Consider the following 16,837-nt stretch of genomic DNA (forward strand, 5'->3'; position numbering starts at 1 on the left):
TAACTCTGGAAAGGTCATCTGTTTGAAACGTCTGTTCCAAACCTTCTACTCCTTATCTTATGTCCTGGCCATTGATCCTTCTACCAAGGGGAAATGTTTCATTCTGTTTATCCTATCTATACTTCTCATAATTTTATACATCTCAGTCAGGTCCTCTCTCAATTTCCTCTGCTCGAATGAAAGCAATTCTGGTCTGTTCAATATCTCTTTATAACTGAGCTCTCCAGCCCAGGCAACATCCTGGTAAATCTCCTCACCCTCTCCAGTACAATTACATGTCATAAAGCAGAGGTTGACCTGAGAACTAACACTGAAACACCCAAAGAAGAGCACTTTGCCCTATAACCTGTAAAAGGAGTGTGAAAAATATTGTATCCTGACTTTCAGCAACTTCTAGTAGTTAAACAAAATAAATCCCTGATACTCGTTTTACAATCAACTAGTATCAATTTATTTATCTAACTCTAACAGTGAAAAAATTGACTAAACTACTACCTTACCAAATAAATCCCATTGAACTACTAACTATTCCTGAATAAAACAAGATTCTAATAGTATGCTTTTCCAATAAATATGGGTCCTACTTATAAAAAGAATAGAATTTAGCCTCTCAAAATTACAGCTGGGTACATGACTTCCGGAATGTTCTGTACCTTCTCTGCCAATTTTTCAGCCAGGAAGGTTAACTAGTTGTGCCATGGGTACCGTGGTTATTTAGATGGTGCTTTCATTAAGACATAGAGAAGTCTGTGAGACCCAGTGATTATCTGTTGAGGCCTGATGGCTGTTAGATCTGGGGGATGGCAGTCAGCTCTGGGACTTTGTCCAAGTGCCCCTTCTTGCATACCCTTAATGACATATCAATATTTCTTACAATAGGATTGGTCCTATGTTGTCAAAACTATTAGATTTAAGCTTAATTGGTTTTTGATATCCAAGTGCCTCATTCAGATTGATTGGTTAAATTCACAATTTGTTGTCTTGGTAAAAACTGCTGCTTGGCCTGCTAATTGTGCAGCCTTTTAATACAAATGTTCCAATTTTGGTGCTCTCTGTGTACTTGCAAGCTTTCACGGTGCTGCTCACAGATGTCCATTTTAAATCTCTAGGCATAGAAAAAGCACATCATCTTTTAAACGGACTATGCAATGTTTTCCCCCTTAACATTTTGCAAGTATCAAATTCTAACTCCCTATCTCCCAATCTACAAGTACTCTACCCAACATCATAATACACATCCATCAGATATGGATTCCAGAACTGCACACGATACTAACTGTGGTCTAACTAGCATTTTACATATCCAGCATAATAACCCTCCCCTCAAAATCTTTGCCTTGGTTAGTAAAGAGAGGTATACCATATCGGAGATAGTATGACACTGTACAGACCCTGGAGTCAGAGACAATTTGTCGGCCACATTTGGAGTACTGTGTACAGTTCTGGTCGCCACATTACCAAAAGGATATGGATGCTTTGGAGAGGGTGCAGAGGAGGTTCACCAGGATGTTGCCAGGTATGGAGGGTGCTAGCTATGAAGAGAGGTTGAATAGATTAGGATTATTTTCATTACAAAGACGGAGATTGAGGGGGGACCTGATTGAGGTCTACAAAATCATGAGGGGTTTCGACAGGCTGGATAGCAAAAAACTTTTTCCCAGAGTGGGGGACTCAATTACTAGAGGTCATGAGTTCAAAGTGAGTGGAGAAAAGTTTAAGGGAGATACGTATGGAAAGTTCTTTACACAGAGGGTGGAGGGTTCCTGGAATGCGTTGCCAGTGGAGGTGGTAGACGCAGGCACATTAGCGTCTTTTAAGATATATTTGGACAGGTACATGGATGGGCAGGGAGCAAATGGACACAGACCGTTAGAAAATAGATGACAGATTAGACAGAGGATCTTGATCGGCGCAGGCTTGGAGGGCCGAAGGGCCTGTTCCTGTGCTGTAGGTTTCTTCGTTTCTTTGTTTCTTTGTTCTAACATAGTGTGGAGGTGGAGGAACATAGCATGCCAAGCAGCATCAGAGAAACAGGAATGTTGACATTCGGGACGGGATCCTTCTTCAGAAATGGGGACAGGTTAGGGAACTCAGAAATAAATAGAGAGGGGAAGGGTGGGGCTAGTGAAGGTAAGTGGGGTAATGATAGATAAGTCAAGTAGGGAGTTGTGGGGATTGGTTAGTGAAGTGAGAGGGACAGATAGGTGGGAGAGAAAATGGACAGGTTGTGTCAGGTCAAGGAGGCAGGATGAGAGGGTTGATCATGGGTTGAAGCTGGGGGTGGGAAGATTTTGAAACTGGTAAAATCCACATTTAGGCCATTGGGCTGTAGGCTCCCAAGGCAGAATATGAAATGCTGCTTCTCCAGTTTGTGGGTGGCATCATTATGACACTGGAGGAGGCTCAGGATGGGCATATCATCCAGGGATTGCAAGGGGGAGTTAAAATAGTTTGTGACCAGAAGGTGATGTCATTTGTCACAAACAGTGCTTGACAAAACAATCTCCAAGCCTCTGCTTGGCTGCACTGATGTAAAGGAGACCACATTGAGAGCAGTGGATACAATGGACTATGTTGGCAGATGTGCAGGTGAACCCCTGTCTAATGTGGAAGGCTTTTTTGTGCCTTGAATGGAGGTGAGGGCAGAGGTGTAGGGGCAAGTGTAGCACTTCTTGCTGTTGCATGGAAAGGTGCCGGGGTGATGGGGGTAGTGGAGAGTGTGGACTGGACAAGGGATTCGCGGATGGAGTAGTCCCTACAAAAGGCTGATTGGGGTGGGAAGGGAAATATATCTTTGGTTATGGGGTTAGATTATAGGTGGCAGAAGTGGTGGAGAATGATATGTTGGATGTGAAGGTTGTTGGGGTGATTTGTTTTTACTTTTATTGGGGGGAATGGATGTGAGGGCAGAGGTGCAGAGAATACAAAAGATGCAGTTGAGATGCATGTGGCGGGGAGGTTGTGGACCTTGATATAGGAGGACATCTGGGATGTGAATTGGATCCACAATTGGCTGAGTGGCAGGAAGCAGAGGGTTTTGGTTGAGGGGTATTTTCCAATCAAAAGTTTGTATCCAGCAGGGTCTCACAGGGGTCAGTGTTGAAGCCCTTGCTGTTTGCGGTTTCTAAAAATGATTCAGACTTAAATATAGGTGGGTTGATCAGCTAGTTTGCAGATGATATAAAAATTGGCAAGGTGATCAACAGTGAGGATGCTAGCCTTAGATTATAGATGGATATAGATGGGCTGTCTGATGCACTGATCAATGGCAATGGAATTCAATCTGGATAAATGTAATATTATGCACTTGGGCAGGACAAACAAGGCAAGAGAATACATGAAGAATGGTAGAAAACTAGGAAGCACTGAGGATAGAGGGATCTTGGTGTGCTAGCATTCTGGGTCTCTTAAGGTACCAGGACAGGTGGAAAAGTCGTCAAGCTACTAAGGCCAACACTTCCTCTCATTCACCTTCTTGCAAGAATGTGATCCCCTACTCCCAATTCCTCCACCTCTGCCAAGTCTGCTTCCAAGATGTGGTGTTCCACTCCTTTCCTTGGAACCCATGGACTCTTACCTTTTCTATCAGTCTTCCTTGAACAATCTTATCAAAAGCCTTGCTGAAGTCCAAATAGATGACATCAAAAACATTACCTTCATCTGCACACCTGGTCACCTTTTCGAAAAACCAATGAAGTTAGTCAGACATGGCTTCCCATTAACAAAATTATACTGACTGTTCTCAAATTAAGTCCTGCCTCTCCAAATGCAGAATAACTGACTCTTAGAGGCACTTCCAAAAATTTCCCTACCACCGATATCAGGCTGACCGGTGTGTAGATTTCTGTTTATTCCCTGCTCCCTTCTGAATGTTCACAAAAGAAAGCAACAGAAATTAACCCACTACAAATAAAATTTATGACTTCTTCATAAATTACCTGCAAATTCAAGACAGTCAAAATGCAATTAAAGCTTTTAGATCTTCAGTGCCAGATGACGTTAAGTGAAACTAACAAGAATTATGCAGCTATGATAAGCATTGGCAACGAGCACTGGGTTTAAAAACAAATGTTTTTAGACTGTCAGCACTCATAATTAGTAGGCTTTCTGCTCAATATGTGTGTTATTGAGACAGAAGGTCATTGCCATGGCTCTGAGAGCACAAAGAGATAAAATTTTAAACAATGTTCTGTTCCTGTGAAATATACCCCATGTAGATCTGATTTGAAAAGTGACAACAAATATAATTTTCAACTCTTTGACTATGCTCTGGTGAAGGGTCAGTCAGTCCCACATCATCACTGCACAATATTAACAACTGGAAAAACATCATGACCAACACACTCTTCAGGACTGTTGTTGAAACAGCTGAGAAGGACACGGAATTAGTATTAGAAATGGTAATTAACAGAAATCAAACCAGTTTAGATTTAAGTCTTGTCATTCATTGGAGCTGATCAGCGGTGCCAAGGCCAGCACGCACTGTCCATTCCTAAATGCCTTTGAAAAGTTGGTGATGAGCACCTCACCAATTGTTGCATTCAATCCGCGACATATACACTCACAATGCTATAAAGGCATTCCTGGTTTTACACTCAGTGACAGTAAGGGCACTATGATTATAGTCAGGGTAATGTGCAAGTTTGACGTGAACTTACAGGTGGTCATGTTCTCATTTATTTGTCCTTTCTTTTCTTTGATATGATGTGGATTAAGATAGCTACAATTGAAGGAACCTTGGCAAGTTGCAACAGGGTAATGAATGTTTAGAGCGCTGGATGTGGTGTCTTTGGCAGTGTTGAGCTTCTTGAGATCAGCAGCAACAAATGTGAAAAGTTAATTCAATGGTACTGCCACAGCAGTAGAATATAAATCAGACAGGATGATCGTCAAATTGTGTCGTACTTTGCCTTGACCCCACCATGACTCCATCCATTCCTTCCAAATAAGAGACACACATTCAGGCCCCCGAGGCATAATGGCTCAGAGATTAGCACTGTTGCCTCACAGTGCCAGGGATCTGGGTTCAACTCCAGCCTTAGGCAACTGCGTGGAGTTTCTCCCCATGCCTGTTCAAAGATGTGGGGAATGTAGCATTACAGGGATAGGATAGGGGGTGGCTCAGGGTGAGATGCTCTTCTGAGGTTTGGTGTGGATTTGATGGGCCAAATGGCCTGCTTGCACAATATAGGGATTCTACATCAAGTGTCCCAGGGCTAATCCTTAAAGTCAGGACACAGACTTATGAGGAAAGACTGTGGACACTGATTTTTTTTCCATTTGGAAGTTAAACATCTCGGCTGTGTTCTTGCAGAGAAATGCAAATTTGCTAAAGATTGTAGAAAAAAGTTAAACCATGGATTCAGTGGACACAACTTCCAAAAGGGAAAGAAAACTTTGGAGGTGATTTTAGAAAATTCTTCCAAACTCCTATGTGGAACTATTCTCTGTATTGAACTTTGGAATCACTGAAGAAACAATCTGGTTCTATGCCTGAATAAAGATGGACTTTGTTTGTTCATAATTAAGCTGTGATTTCTAAACAGAATTACAAATATGCTATGACACAGAGTAGGTCATTCATTTCATCATGTTTGCATCAACTTTTCAAATAAGAACATTGTCTAGTGACAATTTCCTGTTTTCTCACCTTGCTCTTGCACGTTATTTTTATTCAAATAATTATCCAATACACACTTGGAAGTCTCAACTGAACCCAACTCCACCATACCTCTAGGCAGGCCATTTCATACTCTAACTCAAGAAGCTTGACACCAATCAGGACAAGGCAGTCCACTTGGCTGGCACCAACATTCACAGATATACATTCCCTCCACCATTGAGTAGTGTAATGTGACATAGATAAAGCAGGGACAGGAATGATTGTTGCAGGTTCCGGGATTTAGATGTTTCAGTAAGAACAGAAAAGATGGTTAAAGGGGGGGAGGTGTGGCATTGTTGGTCAAGGACAGTATTACAGCTGCAGAAAGGATGTTTGGGGACTCGTCAACTGAGGTAGTATGGGCTGAGGTTAGAAACAGGAAAGGAGAGGTCACCGTGTTGGGAGTTTTCTATAGGCCTCCGAACACTTCCAGAGATGTAGAGGAAAGGATAGCAAAGATGATTCTCGATAGGAGTGAGAGAGACAGGGTAGTTGTCATGGGGGACTTCAACTTTCCAAATATTGACTGGGAACACTATAGTTCGAGTACTATAGATAGGTCAGTTTATGTCCAGTGTGTGCAGAAGCGCTTCCTGACACAGTATGTAGATAGGCCAACAAGGGGCGAAGCCACATTAGATTTGGTACTGGGTAATGAGCCCAGCCAGGTGTTAGATTTGGAAGTAGTTGAGCATTTTGATGAAAGCGATCATAATTCTGTTATGTTTACTTTAGTGATGGAAAGGGATAGGTGTATACCACTGGGCAAGAGTTATAGCTGGGGGAAAGGCAATTACGATGAGATTAGGCAAGATTTAGGGAGCATAGGATGGGGAAGGAAACTGCAGGGGATGGGCACATTAGAAATGTGGAGCTTATTCAAGGAAAAGCTCCTGTGTGTCCTAGATAAGTACGTACCTGTCAGGCAGGGAGGAAGCTGCAGAGCACAGGAGCCGTGGTTTACGAAGGAGGTGGAATCTCTTGTCAAGAGGAAGAAGAAGGCTTATGTTAGGATGAGATGTGAAGGCTCAGTTAGGGCACTTGAGGGCTACGAGTTAGCCAGGAAAGACCTAGAGAGAGAGCTCAGAAGAGCCAGGAGGAGACATGAGAAGGTGTTGGTGGATAGGATCAGGGTAAACCCTAAGGGTTTCTATAGATATTTAAGGAATAAAAGAATGGCGAAAGTAAGATTAGGCCCAATCAAGGATAGTAGTGGTAAGTTGTGTGTGGAGTCAGAGGAGATAGGGGAAGCGCTAAATGCATATTTTTCAACAGTATTCACTCTAGAAAACGACAATGTTGTCGAGGAGAATACTGAGATACAGGCTACTAGACGAGGTGGGATTGAGGTTCACAAGGAAGAAGTATTAGAAATCCTACAGAGGGTGAAGATAGGTAAGTCCCCTGGGCCGATGGCATTTATCCTAGGATCCTCTGGGAAGCCAGGAAGGAGATTGCCTAGCCTTTGGCGTTGATCTTTAACTCGTCTTTGTCTACAGGAATAGTTCCAGACAACTGGAGGATGGCAAATGTGGTTCCCCTGTTCAAGAAGGGGAGAAGAGCAACCCTGGTAATTATAGACCAGTGAGCCTTACCTCAGTTGTTGGTAAAGTGTTGGAAAAGGTTATAAGGGATAGGATTTATAATCATCTAGAAAAGAATAAATTGATTAGGGATAGTCAGCACCGTTTTGTGAAGGGAAGATCGTGCCTCACAAACCTTATTGAGTTCTTTGAGAAGGTGACCAAACAGGTAGATGAGAGTAAACCGGTTGATGTGGTGTATATGGATTTCATCAAGGCGTTCGATAAGGTTCCCCACAATAGGCTATTGTACAAAATGCGGAGGAATAGAATTATAGGAGATTTCGCAGTTTGGATCGGAAATTGGCTTGCTGAAAGAAGACAGAGGGTGGTAGTTGATGGGAAATGTTCATCCTGGAGACCACTTACTAGTGGTGTACCGCAAGGGTCAGTGTTGGGTCCACTGCTGTTTGTCATTTTTATAAATGACCTGGATGAGGGCGTAGAAGGATGGGTTAGTAAATTTGCAGACGACACTAAGGTCGGTGAAGTTGTGGATAGTGACGAAGGATGCTGTAGGTTGCAGAGAACATAGATAAGCTGCAGATCTGGGCTGAGAGGTGGCAAATGGAGTTTAATGCAGACAAGTGTGAGGTGACGCACTTTGGTAGGAGTAACCGGAAGGCAAAGTACTGGGCTAATGGTAAGATTCTTAGTAGTGTAGATGAGCAGGGAGATCTCGGTGTCCATGTACACAGATTCTTGAAAGTTGCCACCCAGGTTGGCAGGGCTGTTAAGAAGGCATACAGTGTTTTAGCTTTTATTAATAGAGGGATCGAGTTCTCGAACCAAGAGGTTATGGTGAAGCTGTACAAAACTGTGGTGCGGCCGCACTTGGAGTATTGTGTGCAGTTCTGGTCACCGCATTATAAGAAGGATGTGGAAGCTTTGGAAAGGGTGCAGAGGAGATTTACTAGGATGTTGCCTCGTCTGGAGGGAACGTCTTATGAGGAAAGGCTGGGGGACTTGAGGCTGTTTTCATTAGAGAGAAGAAGGTTGAGAGGTGACTTAATTGAGACATATAAAATAATCAGAGGGTTAGATAGGGTGGATAGGGAGAGCCTTTTTCCTAGGATGGTGACGGCAAGCACGAGGGGGCATAGCTTTAAATTGAGGGATGAAAGATATAGGACAGACGTCAGAGGTAGTTTCTTTACTCAGAGAGTAGTAAGGGAATGAAACGCTTTGCCTACAACGGTAGTAGATTTACCAACTTTAGGTACATTCAAGTCATCATTGGATAAGCATATGGACGTACATGGAATAGTGTAGGTTAGATTGGCTTCAGATCGGTATGACAGGTCGGCACAACATCGAGGGCCAAAGGGCCTGTACTGTGTTGTAATGTTCTATGTTCTATGTAATTTAAATCACAGGATAGGATAAGCGAATGCTGGGAAAATGTGGTGTGGTTTAAACTCTATACTGCACCATATGGGAGTCTGTTGGATTGCATTTCTCATGGAGCCATGATTGGGCTCTTCTGCCAGAATTGCAGATCTCTTCTTTAACATAAAGAAAACAAGGAGCGGAGTAGCAATTTGACAGCTATTGCTACTCGTTGGAAAATCTGGTCCAATACGATTGGATTCAGCAGATGGCAAAGTTGAGGTTGAGCAAGTGATAAGTGGGTGTACATTTAAGGCATCAAGAAGGGAGGGAGGTCAGGCTCATTTCACGAATGCTATACCAACATTGCTAATTCAATGCCCCAGAGCAGTGAAAACAAGACACATTCTGGGTTGACAAAGTGTGGAGCTGGATGAACACAGCAGGCCAAACAGCATCTCAGGAGCACAAAAGCTGATGTTTCGGGGTCTAGGCCCGAAACGTCAGCGTTTGTGCTCCTGAGATGCTGCTTGGCCTGCTGTGTTCATCCAGCTCCATACTTTGTTATCTTGGATTCTCCAGCGTCTGCAGTTCCCATTATCTCTGATCACATTCTGGGATGACAATGGTAGCTCATTGACTAGCACTGCTGTACCTCAACGCCTGGGACTTGAGTTTGATTCTAGCCTCAGGTGACTGTCTGTGTGGAATTTGCAAATTCTCCCCATGCCTGCATGGGTTTCCTGCAGGTCCAGTTGCATCCCACAGTCCAAAGGTATCCAGCTGAGGTGGACTAACCATGCTAAATTGCCCATAGTGTCCAGAGCTGAGCAGGCTAAGTGGATTAGCCATGGGAAATGTTGAGTTGTGGGAATAGGCGGGTGGTTTGAGCTGGGTCTGGGCAGGATGCACTTTGGAGGTTTGGTGCAGGCTTGATGGACTGAATGACCTCCATCTGCACTCTATGGATTCTATGAATAGTAAGGAGAAATATAAGAGAAATTGAGAGACAAGAAATCTGGAGTTCTTCATATACTATTAGTCTCCTTGTTTCAAAAACGATGTTCAGTTCTTGAAACAAAACAATTTAAGAAATTAGGGAAAGGGAAAAATTAAGCCAACAAGTTAGAATCAAATGGTTGGTAGTTACAAAAATGTAAGTTTTTCATTCCCTATTAAGCTCTTATTTTGAATGTTTGATTGTTTCCATGTAACACTTTCTAACTTCCCATTTATATTTAGGCTGGGATTTACTGGTTAAATTTAATAGATCATTTCTGTACTGGATTGGCTACCATTATAACAGCTCTGCTGGAACTGATTGGTCTGAGCTGGATCTATGGTGAGTGCAGTAGAAAAAAAGAACAGAAACTAAATAAAAGAATTTCATTAAAAGCTGATTGTGTGGCTCTTCCTGTTTCTTCGGAAAAATATATGAGAATTGGGTTGAATAATGGGGTTTAGTTAATCTTTCATCCTTGATGCTGATGGAAACTTTTCTCTCTTTGTTGTCCAAAATATTGTTCCCAGATGCTGGAATAAAGCGGCAAAAATGATTCTTTTTTATTCAGTTAAGGTAAAGTAGGCATTGCTGGATAGGTCAACTTTCATTTCCCATCGCTAGTTGCCTAGAGGGAAGTTAAGAGTCGATCATATTGCTGTGGGCCTGGAGTCACTCAGAGGAAGGGCAGTAGAGCTATTCCTGAAAGGGGATTAGATGAGCTTTACCTTGCAATATTTTCATGGCCATCATTAGACTCTTACATGTAGATTCTAATTCAATTCAAACTTCACCAGAAAATTATGTGGATCCCAGGATTAATTGTCTTGCAATAATATCACTAGGCCTTCACCTTCCTTTTTATATCCTTTCCCAATGGTACTATTGTAGTAGAAGCTGCCATGTTTTCCCACTCATCTTTATTGGAGATGATGCTCAATTTCCCCGTGCTCAGTTTAACAGGTTGCTACCCAATGCAGAAAATAACCAGTTTATCTCAATTATCAAGTTGCTGGGGCAACAAGACAAGAACTCCAAAAGCATGTTCACAATCGTCCTGCCCAGACTTCAAACTGGTGACAGGAAACAATTTACACTTGCTGCTTGAAATCTTGTGTGACCCCTTCTCTGCTTTAACCTGTGCATTAGTGATGCCCAGTACAAGATGGACTTCTACAGTGGAATGGCGGCATGGTGGTTAGCACTGCTACTTAACAGCACCAGGAACCTGGGTTCAATTCCACTCTCAGGTGACTGTCTGTGTGGAGTTTGTACGTTCTCCCCATGTCTGTGTGGGTTTTCTCTGGGTGGATTGGCTACACTAAATTGTGTAGAGATGTGCAGGTTAGGGGTATGGGTCTGGGTGGGATGCTCTGAGGGTCAGTGTGGACTTGGCCAGCCAAAGGCCCTGTTTCCACACTGTTGGGATTCTATAAAAAATAAATTAAGAAGCTGCCCTGAAATCAGGACAAAGCGACTAGTTGTGTCTTTCTGCTTTCTTGTTCACAGGGATAAACAGATTCATCAAGGACATTGAGATGATGATTGGGGAAAAGAACTGGCTCTTTTGGTTGTGGTGGAGAATGTGCTGGATTTTTATGACTCCGTGTTTGCTGGCAGTAAGGAGATATTTCAAATTTTAGTGATTTAAGCTAAAAATAATATTTCTGCAGATTGACTGCATATTTTGTTTCAGACCTGATTTGAGCAACAATTTCATTACAGGCAATCTTGTTCTGGTCCTTAGCAATGTTTGTTCTCCCAACATACGGACCTGTTGAGTACCCTGTCTGGGCAATTGCACTGGGCTGGTGTATGATCATCTTCTGTATTATGTGGATCCCCATCGTGGCCGTTGTGAGAGTTGTCCAAGCTGAGGGTTCCACCTTGTGGCAGGTGAGGAAATGCTTCAAAGATAAGGGAATAACATTTCTGCAAAGTTCTCCCGATCTCTCATGTACAACAGTAACCACAACTTGTAATCGCATTACATCTTTGACATATTAATATATCCTTTCACAAGAAGGTTATACTGCAGAATCTTACACTGCACTACAGAAGGAGATATAAGGCAGTTTGCTTAAACAGGTTGGTTTTCAGAAGCATTTTACAGAAATGAGGAAAATTTAGTGCTCAGATCCTCCTTGGTTGAAGGAAAGAACACCAGTGGTGCAGCAATTAGAATGAGAGATGTCCAGGAATGGCTTAGAGGATTGTAAATATATTGAAGGTTTGTGGTACTAGAGAAGATTTCAGAGACAGGGAGGGGCAAAGCAAGAAATGAATTTAAAGGCAAAGGGATTTTAAAATTTTGAGGCTGAAGTGCTCCTTAACTGGGAACCAACAATGGTTAGTGAGCATAGACACAATACATGAACTTGGCTTGCCATGAGTAAGAGCACAATCAGCAGAATGGATAACATTAAGTTTACCAAGAGCAGGATGTGGGGGATTAGCCAGCACTGGGTGAGGGGCATCTAATCCAGAAGTAATGAAATCATAGATGGAAGTTTCAGCAATGAATGAACAGAAACAGAGCCAGTCGGGGAATGTTACAGAATGATATTGGTGGAGATCTTACCAATACCAAGGGTATGCGATTGGAAGCTCATCACCCGAGCAAGTATGATCCAAGATTAAAAACAACTGGTTCAGCTTCAGAAAGCCACCAGGAAGAGAGAAGTTGCTGACAGTTGGCCAATAGATTCCATTGCAAAGTCCAAAGATAATAATTTTAGTATTCCCAGTACTTAATTGGAGCAAATGCATGCTCATACAGTACAGTTTGACAGTCAGGCAGTCTGACTGTTTGGAGCAATTGTTGGAGTTGAGGCGATAGTGAGGTCAACCTGGGTGTTTTGTATGGATCTATAAAATTAGAAACTGACTATAACCCACTTCCAGCCTTGACTATCCCACTGCTGTCTGGCTGGCCTCTATTTACCACCCTCAGTCAACAGAAACTCATCCAAAATTTTGCACTGGCACTAAGCAGTGTTCACTCATCATTCCCAAGCTCACTGGCCTACTTTGGCTCCTCGCCTGGCAGTGCTCCAATTACAAATTCATTTTCTGGTTTCACATCTCTCCATGGTCTTGTTCCTCACTATGCCTGTGCTATCCTCTTGTCACTCCAGCCACCACTCTCTGCTTTTCCAGTTCTGTATCTGGCTCATATCTGAGTATAATCTCTCTATTATTAACTGCTGGGTTTCAACTGCCTGAGCCCTGAACTCTGGAATTATTCACTAAATCTCACTACCTCTCTCGCCATTAAAAAAACTACTTAAAAACTCTTTGAAGATTTCAGTTATTCGTTCTGAAGATTCCTTCCATGCCAAAATATAAAATAATATTTATTGCAAAAATTCTTGTTCAACCTCTAAGACCTTCCTACTTCATTAGAAATGTTTAATAATGCAATCTGCTGTTAGCAAAAGGATTTTGCTGATAAGACATATGACTGCGGTTTAGAGCAGTCAACAAATTTTTCTCTTAGAAGGATGTTGCTAGAATGATTGGTAGTTCATTGCCTATGACTGTTTGCTCTTCAGTAGGTTCTAGTTCCACTTCATGGATCACTACACCAACATGATGGAGAGGCTTATGCTCTTCAATGATCCCTTGAGTCAAGCCTTTCAGAGCTCTTTGCTCATGCAACAGCCGCAAATGGAGACAACTTTTGAGGAGAAGGCTGCATAAGATACTCAACAGTAGACCAGGCAAAAGACATGCAGTTGTAGAGCAAAATAGAACTGCATCAGCAAGATGGTCACAGATATTGTGGATGAAGCCCTAAAGCCTCCACATTGAACCAAGTCACACATGGGCTCCATCCAGAGTCCATTTGTTAACATAGAACATAGAACATTACAGCACAGTTTAGGCCCTTCGGCCCTCGATGTTGTGCCGACCTGTCATACCGATCTCAAGCCCATCAAACCTACACTATTCCATGTACGTCCATATGCTTGTCCAATGACGACTTAAACGTACCTAAAGTTGGCAAATCTACTACCATTGCAGGCAAAGCGTTCCATTCCCTTACTACTCTCTGAGTAAAGAAACTACCTCTGAAATCTGTCCTATATCTTTCACCCCTCAATTGAAAGCCTCACACTTGTCTGCATTAAACTCCATTTGCCACCTCTCAGCCCAGCTCTGCAGCTTATCTATGTCTCTCTGCAACCTACAGCATCCTTCGTCACTATCCACAACTCCACCGACCTTAGTGTCGTCTGCAAATTTACTAACCCATCCTTCTACGCCCTCATCCAGGTCATTTATAAAAATGACAAACAGCAGTGGACCCAACACCGACCCTTGCAGTACTCCACCAGTAAGTCGTCTCCAGGATGAACATTTCCCATCAACTACCACCCTCTGTCTTCTTTCAGCAAGCCAATTTCCGATCCAAACTGCGAAATCTCCTATAATTCTATTCCTCCGCATTTTGTACAATAGCCTATTGTGGGGAACCTTATCGAATGCCTTGCTGAAATCCATATACACCACATCTACCTGTTTGGCCACCTTCTCAAAGAACTCAATAAGGTTTGTGAGCATGACCTTCCCTTCACAAAACGGTGCTGACTATCCCTAATCAATTTATTCTTTTCTAGATGATTATAAATCCTATCCCTTATAACCTTTTCCAACACTTTACCAACAACTGAGGTAAGGCTCACTGGTCTATAATTACCAGGGTTATCTCTACTCCCCTTCTTGAACAGGGGAACCACATTTGCTATCCTCCAGTCATCTGGCACTATTCCTGTAGACAATGACGAGTTAAAGATCAATGCCAGAGGCTCAGCAATCTCCTCGCTGGCTTCCCAGAGGATCCGACGATAAATCCCATCCGGCCCAGGGGACTTATCTATCTTCACACTCTGTAGGATTTCGAATACCTCTTCCTTGTGAACCTCAATCCCACCTCGTCTAGTAGCCTGTATCTCAGTATTCTCCTCGACAACATTGTCGTTTTCTGGAGTGATTACTGTTGAAAAATATGCATTTAGCGTTTCCCCGATCTCATGTGACTCCACACACAACTTACCACTACTATCCTTGATTGGGCCTAATCTTACTTTCGTCATTCTTTTATTCCTTAAATATCTGTAGAAACCCTTAGGGTTTACCCTGATCCTATCCACCAACAACTTCTCATGTCTCCTCCTGGCTCTTCTGAGCTCTCTCTTTAGGTCTTTCCTGGCTACCTCGTGGCCCTCAAGTGCCCTAACTGAGCCTTCACATCTCATCCTAACATAAGCCTTCTTCTTCCTCTTGACCAGAGATTCCACCTCCTTCGTAAACCACGGCTCCCGCACTCTACAGCTTCCTCCCTGCCTGACAGGTACATATTTATCTAGGACACACAGGAGCTTTTCCTTGAATAAGCTCCACATTTGTAATGTGCCCATCCCCTGCAGTTTCCTTCCCCATTCTATGCTCCGTAAATCTTACCTAATCTCATCGTAATTGCCTTTCCCCCAGCTATAACTCTTGCCCAGTGGTAAACGCCTATCCCTTTCCATCACTAAAGTAAACAATACAGAATTGTGATCGCTATCACCAAAGTGCTCACCTACTTCCAAATCTAACACCTAGCTGGGCTCATTACCCATTACCAAATCTAATGTGGCTTCGCCCCTTGTTGGCCTATCCACATACTGTGTCAGGAAGCCCTCCTGCACTCTCTGGACCAAAACTGACCCATCTATAGTACTCGAACTATAGTGTTCCCAGTCAATATCTAGAAAGTTGAAGTCCCCCATGACAACTACCCTGTCTCTCTCACTCCTATCGAGAATCATCTTTGCTATCCTTTCCTCTACATCTCTGGAACTATTCAGAGGCCTACAGAAAACTCCCAACAGGGTGTCCTCTCCATTCCTGTTTCTAACCTCAGCCCATACTACCTCAGTTGACGAGTCCCCAAACATCCTTTCTGCAACTGTAATACTGTCCTTGACCAACAATGCCACACCTCCACCCTTTTTACCATCTTCTCTGTTCTTACTGAAACATCTAAATCCCAGAACCTGCAACAACCATTCCTGTCCCTGCTCTATCCATGTCTCCGAAATGGCCACAACATCGAAGTCCCAGGTACTAACCCATGCTGCAAGTTCACCCACCTTATTCCGGACGCTCCTGGCATTGAAGTAGACACACTTCAATCCAACTTCTTGCTTGCCGGTGCCATCTTGCTTCCCTGAAACTTAATTTTGGACCACCCTACTCTCAACCTTTTCTATAGTCGAACTACAATTTTGGTGCCCATCCCCCTGCTGAATTAGTTTAAACTCACCCGAACAGCCTTAGCAAATTTCCCCCCCAGGATATCGGTACCCCTCTGGTTCAGGTGAAGACCATCTTGCTTGTAGAGGTCCCACCTACCCCAGAAAGTGCCCCAATTATCCAAGAATCCAAAACCCTCCCTCCTGCACCATCCCTGTAGTCACGTGTTCAACTCCTCTCTCTCCCTATACTCGCCTCACTAGCACGTGGCACGGGCAACAAACCAGAGACAACAATTCTGTTTGTCCTAGCTCTCAGCTTCCATCCTAGCTCCCTGGATTTCTGCCTTAAATCCCCATCTCTCTTCCTACCTATGTCGTTGGTGCCAATGTGAACCACGACTTGGGGCTGCTCCCCCTCTCCCTTAAGGATCCCAAAAACACGATCAGAGACATCACGCACCCTGGCACCTGGGAGGCAACACACCAACTGTGAGTCTCTCTCGTCTCCACAGAACCTCCTATCTGTGCCCCTAACTATGGAGTCCCCAATGACTACTGCTCTGCTCCTCTTCCCCCTTCCCTTCTGAGCAGCAGGGACAGACTCTGTGCCAGAGACCTGTGCCCCACTGCTTTCCCCTGGTAAGTCGTCCCCCCCAACAGTATTCAAAACTGTATACTTATTGTTGAGGGGAATGGCCACAGGGGATCCCAGCACTGCCTGCTGGTTCCCTTTCCGTCCCCTGACCGTAACCCATCTGCCTTTTTCCTGTACTTGAGGAGTGACTACCTCCCTGTAACTCCTTTCAATAACCCCCTCTGCCTCCCGAATGATCCGAAGTTCATCCAGCTCCAGCTCCAGTTCCCTAACGCGGTTTTCGAGGAGCTAGAGTTGGGTGCACTTCCCGCAGATGTAGTCAGCAGAGACACTAGAGGTGACCCTTACCTCCCACATTCTGCAGGAGGAACATTCAACTGCCCTGACCTCCGTTTCCATTATTCTAAATTCCCAAAGACTTAA

The 16,837-nt window shown here is 43.5% G+C and overlaps 1 protein-coding gene across 3 annotated transcripts in view; it reads left to right on the top strand.

The window, feature by feature from the left end:
• LOC125458861 (sodium- and chloride-dependent neutral and basic amino acid transporter B(0+)-like) overlaps window positions 1-16,837 on the top strand; it is a 56,062-nt gene that overhangs the window by 32,974 nt on the left and 6,251 nt on the right. For all 3 annotated transcript variants that reach the window (XM_048544619.2, XM_048544620.2, XM_048544621.2), the window contains 3 exons: window positions 9,817-9,916; window positions 11,084-11,193; window positions 11,300-11,470. In XM_048544619.2, coding sequence (XP_048400576.1) covers window positions 9,817-9,916; window positions 11,084-11,193; window positions 11,300-11,470 — 381 coding nt within the window. The remainder of the gene's footprint in view (window positions 1-9,816; window positions 9,917-11,083; window positions 11,194-11,299; window positions 11,471-16,837) is intronic.

This window comes from Stegostoma tigrinum, chromosome 15 (genome assembly GCF_030684315.1).
Source record: "Stegostoma tigrinum isolate sSteTig4 chromosome 15, sSteTig4.hap1, whole genome shotgun sequence".
In the NCBI taxonomy this organism is placed as follows: Eukaryota; Metazoa; Chordata; class Chondrichthyes; order Orectolobiformes; family Stegostomatidae; genus Stegostoma; species Stegostoma tigrinum.